Below are 5,140 nucleotides of genomic sequence, written 5' to 3'. Positions count from 1 at the left end.
TTCCCTTTGGGTCTTATTGGTTAGTTTTGCTTTGGGTATTGGGTTTATTTTATGTTTGTTATTTTAGAATAGCTGTATCTTTTCTTCTGTTGAACTGTGTTGTTGTATTTAATATTGCATTCGGACTGTTATTTCGCACGTATGTAACTACTCATGTAACTGTCAATCTATAGTTACATGGGTAGTTACATTTGTAGATACATATGTAGTTGCATTCGTCTCTACACATGTATGATGTTGTGTCTTTTCCTGCATTCTGTGTAAATACATGTAACTGGTTATGTAGCATTTATGTAACTACCAAGGTAACTATCAATATGTATTTACATAGACAGTTAGATAGGTAGCTTAATGTAGTTACATAAATAGCTACATAGGGTTTTCTTAACTGCCTTTATCAGTGTAACTAGTTAGGGTTATGAAACTATCCATTTAACTAGTTATGATTGTCTTTCCACAGGTAGCTGGGAGTCATTCCTATCATTGGTTTGGATGAAGAGGAGAGTGATATTAAGATCACACTGACGAAGGAAAAGGAGATTAGGGTAAAGGTGACAGAGGGTATTTGATTGGTCTCCAATACTTGATTAGAGTATTATCTTTGTCTTTGAGTTCTGTTAGCTTGATTGGAGAATAGTTTTTCAGTTTGATTTTCTATCAGAGTACAATCAATTGATACTATCATTTACCTAAATGTTGGGTCGTTCTGTGTTACTATGAATTTCTATTAAAAGACTTGACTAGTGTCCTTTATTCTTGTCCTCCTCCTTCAAGGAAAACTGATACTAGTACAAGCTCAATGTATAACCAGAGAAAGTTTGAACATTTGAGTGTTGAGTTTTCTTTCTAATACTCTGCTAGTTAGATGTTACTTAGCCAGTTAAATTTCAAAACCATCTCTATTGTTGCGGTGCAGCGGCACGCTGCAAAAAATTAGTTTCATGACCAGTTAGTTACATAGCCGGTTACATATAACTATCTATGTAACTATCCATGTAACTATCAATATAACTATCCATCTATGTAACTATGCATGTAACTATCCATGTAACTACAGTTTGATAGTTTTCTGGATAGTTACATACATGTTCCACTTGTGTAACGACATTAACTTGCCTATGTAACTATCAATGTAACTATCCATGTAACTATCAAGGTAACTATCAATGTAATTATCTATCTATGTAACTATCCATGTAACTACAGTTTGATAGTTTTTTAGGTAGTTACATACATGTTTCACTTGTGTAACGACAATAACATGCCTATGTAACTATGCATGTAACTATCGTAACTATCCATGTAACTATCAATGTAACTATCTATCTATGTAACTATGTATGTAACTATCCATGTAACTATCCATCTATGTAACTATTCATGTAACTACAGATTGATAGTTACTTGGGTAGTTACATACATGATACACTTGTGTAACTACATTATCTTGCCAATGTAACTACTATCAATCTGTGTAATTATGCATATAACTATGCATCTATGTAACTATGCATCTAACTATCAATGTAACTATCCATGTAACTATCTATGTAACTATCCATGTAACTATCTATGTAACTATGTATAGTTACATGCATAGTTACAACTTGAACTTATGACAGTATAATTTGCATGCTTTTATCAATATGTAAATTAGAAATTATGAAGTCGAAAACCCAGTTTGGACAAGCAAAAAAGGACTAGTAATTTTCTTGGTATTTGCCCGAGTGCCTCATAAAATTTGTATCAAGAAAGAGTCAAATAGCAACTAGTTTGTTTATCTCTCTGAAGGAATCCTTGGTTCTTCGTACTAAATAAAGAAGAGAGACATGGTAATTAAGAACACAAATCATAGGATATGGTCATTATTTTACCAAAAGCTTGCTGGTTTAGCTCGGACAGGTAAGTTCATTGCTTAAAAACAAATGATGTTACAACTTACAAGGGTGCTGATCAAGATCACATGGAAAGAGATTGGCACTACAGAGACCCAAGAATATATATTTGAACCTCAATTGATCATGAATCTAATCCAAATACATTAACAGCATTTGCCATCTCGTCGACGTAACTGATCGAAAGATTGAACACCTTCCAGTCGCCACCATGAATCATCTCGTTTGGTCTTTGAAGAATCATTCCAAATCAAGATGATCAATTAACTTGGTCCAAAATAGAAAATGATCATAGTCCTCACAATTACTAAGGACACCCATCTTGCTCAACTTAGATTCTCCATAGGCATCTCCTATCCATTTCTTGTTGTCAGCTACACTTTTCCATCTCTATAACAATCATACTTCAAAGCTTTACTCCTTCATAATCAGTAAACTAACAATGTCAGCAACTACATGAAACTTCCGCCACCGAAAACAGTAACTTCACAGTGGTCACCCATTACCGGAATCCCAACTGCTTCCAATTCTCCAATTCATCTAATTCCAACATATATAACAATCACAAACATGCTTTGAGATTCATAACTACTGGAAATCACTAAACTAAGATTGAAACACCACCATTACCACCACTGCCAACACCAAACACAGTAAACCCAAACAAACCTGCAACTCAGCTCTCTACCTCCAATTCTACAATTTCTATAATTCCAGACAACATACTAATCATCAATCCAACTATACAAATTCAAAACCAGAAAACAATAGAAACACCTCCACCACCGTCGTGCACAACAGCACACACGGCGGTCCTCCTCTGCCAAAACCCAACTTCTTCAACACCCAACCAATCTCAATTCCAATTATAGAAACATGTAAAGCTCATCGAATAGACCAACTTTAATACCTGTGTCGAAATAGAAGCTCACCGGAATCCGTCAAACTCTCGCCGGAAAATCCTAGAACTTCTTCTCTTCGATTCTCCCTCCTCCGAGCTTCTCTTCAAAAAAATAAGGTCATAGAGACGTTCTCCAGATTGAGGCGAAGCTACCACCACCATTCATGTCCGCCGCCGTGGCCAGATTCGTAAACTCGCCGGCGAACCCAGAAAACACTTCTCTCCTCTGATTCTCTTTCAGTATCGCTCCTCCATGAAATCTGATACAACAAAGATGTCAGGGACGGCGAGAGGAAGACGTGGACACCAACCTTGCGCCGGGAGGCGGCCGGACGACGGAGGAGCAATTCGCAGCTCCACCCCGCTGTAAAACGTCGACGTCTGGACGAGGTCGGTCTGGACCTGTGTATTTTTGGGAGCGAGAGAGATGACGATGGTTAATGTGTTATTATTTTTGTCAGTGGCATGATATGTAATTTTTTTAAAATTTATGGACAACGGTTTAAAGAATTTAAATTGATGTATTGTTTTATTATAAAAAACATTTGTTAACATTTTTATCATTTATTATTTTTAAATGTATTATTTTATCATTGGTCCTATCTTTAAATCAGAATCCTATTTTAATACTAAATCATATTCTATACGGATAGTATTTGCTTATCCCAATCTTGAATTGAATTGATAGCTCATGCTGATCAGTGATCACTATATCGATCACAGCAATTTGTTCATTCATGGACATGCATGGCTCAGTAAGTTAAGAAAGTCCAGAGTCCAGAAGATTGAAGCATGCCATATGCCCATATGCATATTATTCTCTGCAAGCTTGCTATACATAGAATTTGTCAAGCAAGACAAGGGAACATTGGTTCTGCTCTCTCACTCTCTCTCGCAACAAATCTCTCTTACTCGATACAGTAACTGCTTAAAAATAAAGCAGAAAGAAAGAAAATGGAGATGCGGGGTATCGAACCACGTACCTCTCGCATGCAAAGCGAGCGCTCTACCATGTGAGCTACATCCCCTGCGACATTTCGGCACAGTCATCGAGGACTCTAATAACGATGCTCTTGGTTGCTTGTGTCATATAAAGCCCTACAAACCTGCTTTAGCGACCACTGAAATTGACTGCTTCTCTTTGTTCCCGCCATGGAGTCCATGGAAATCGATTCCGAGAAGAACCTCCTCCACCGAAAACAAGCGTCCTACATTTCACAGGTGCTTCTTTCCCTCTAAACCTACTCCATTAATTCCCTCACTCAATTTTTTCCTCAACAAAAAAACTAAACAAACACCAGTAGAGCTCAGTCTCGAAATCCAGTCCATTCTTTTCTAGGGTTTCAGACCAACCATTCCTCAATTCTCATCATACTCAAATTTCTTTTGCAGGACGACAAGTTCGTAATGAGAGAGGTGTACCGGGGCCAGCAATACAGCCAAATCTATTTCGCGCGGCTCCATTTGATGAGAACCCTCCTCTACTCCCTCCTCCCCAATTGGAAGCCCCATTTACCAGGTTTCTCGATTCCCTTTATTTTCGCTGATTTCGATTTGGGTTCTGATAAAATGACAGTCTCGTAATTTAATTCTTGGTGTTGTGTATGGTGCGGCAGTTTGCACAATTTTGGGATTGGAGGAAGGCAAGGAATGCACCATTGTTGGCACATTGTACAAGCACATGAAGCTCAAACCTTCGATTCTCGATGAGTACTCTAAGACGGTGGGTGGTGTACTTGTTTCCGTTGTTGATTTTTCCCAAGTGTTTTTTTTGTTATCGAGTAGTTGATTTGATACTTGTGTACTGTTGTGTTTTGTTTGACAGAGATCTGTGGTGCCGCTTGTCAAGCCTCATAATTTCGTGCACGCCGATGATTATTTGGTTTTGGAAGATGAGAGTGGAAGGATTAAGCTTGGTGGGAGTGTGCTTTCACCGTCTGTGTATGTAACAGGTATCTTTGTTTCGCCCATGGTGGTGTAACTCACCCGTAGCTGTTTGGACTAGAAGATTCAGTTTATATGTCGGGTCCTGGAGAAACTAGTTTTGTCTTTGATTGCGTGTTTGTGGCATTATTTGAACTGTGCATTTTGATCTGGAAGAATAAGTTTACTTAACATTATAATTCGAAATCAGTAGGTTTTAAGCATGCTCATCTTACATTAACATGGTGATAGGGAATATTGTTGCTTTGCACGGAAAAGAGACAAGTGAAGGTGAATTCGTAGTACTAGATGTTCTTGAACCTGGCTTACCACCCCAGATCGAGTTGCCACTTAAATCAAGTATGATCCTGTTAACTCTCTCTCTCTCTCTATCTTCTTTTCTTTGTTTGTTTTTTCTTTC

General features: G+C 37.9%; 1 protein-coding gene and 1 non-coding gene across 2 annotated transcripts in view; one reads left to right on the top strand and one right to left on the bottom strand.

The window, feature by feature from the left end:
* Positions 1 to 3,751: 3,751 nt before the first annotated feature.
* On the bottom strand, positions 3,752 to 3,824 carry TRNAA-UGC. Its single transcript has one exon. It is a non-coding gene; the product is annotated as a tRNA-Ala (tRNA).
* A 133-nt stretch (positions 3,825 to 3,957) lies between these two features.
* The window catches only part of LOC101314775 (DNA polymerase delta small subunit-like), a 4,359-nt gene continuing 3,176 nt past the window's right edge, over positions 3,958 to 5,140 (top strand). The window contains exons 1-5 of the mRNA XM_004304316.1: positions 3,958 to 4,017; positions 4,189 to 4,315; positions 4,413 to 4,519; positions 4,622 to 4,748; positions 4,972 to 5,079. Of these exons, the coding sequence (XP_004304364.1) occupies positions 3,958 to 4,017; positions 4,189 to 4,315; positions 4,413 to 4,519; positions 4,622 to 4,748; positions 4,972 to 5,079 (529 nt within the window). The remainder of the gene's footprint in view (positions 4,018 to 4,188; positions 4,316 to 4,412; positions 4,520 to 4,621; positions 4,749 to 4,971; positions 5,080 to 5,140) is intronic.

The sequence above is a fragment of the Fragaria vesca genome, linkage group LG6, assembly GCF_000184155.1.
Source record: "Fragaria vesca subsp. vesca linkage group LG6, FraVesHawaii_1.0, whole genome shotgun sequence".
Classification (NCBI taxonomy): domain Eukaryota; kingdom Viridiplantae; phylum Streptophyta; class Magnoliopsida; order Rosales; family Rosaceae; genus Fragaria; species Fragaria vesca.
This window is presented reverse-complemented; position numbering and strand designations above follow the sequence as displayed.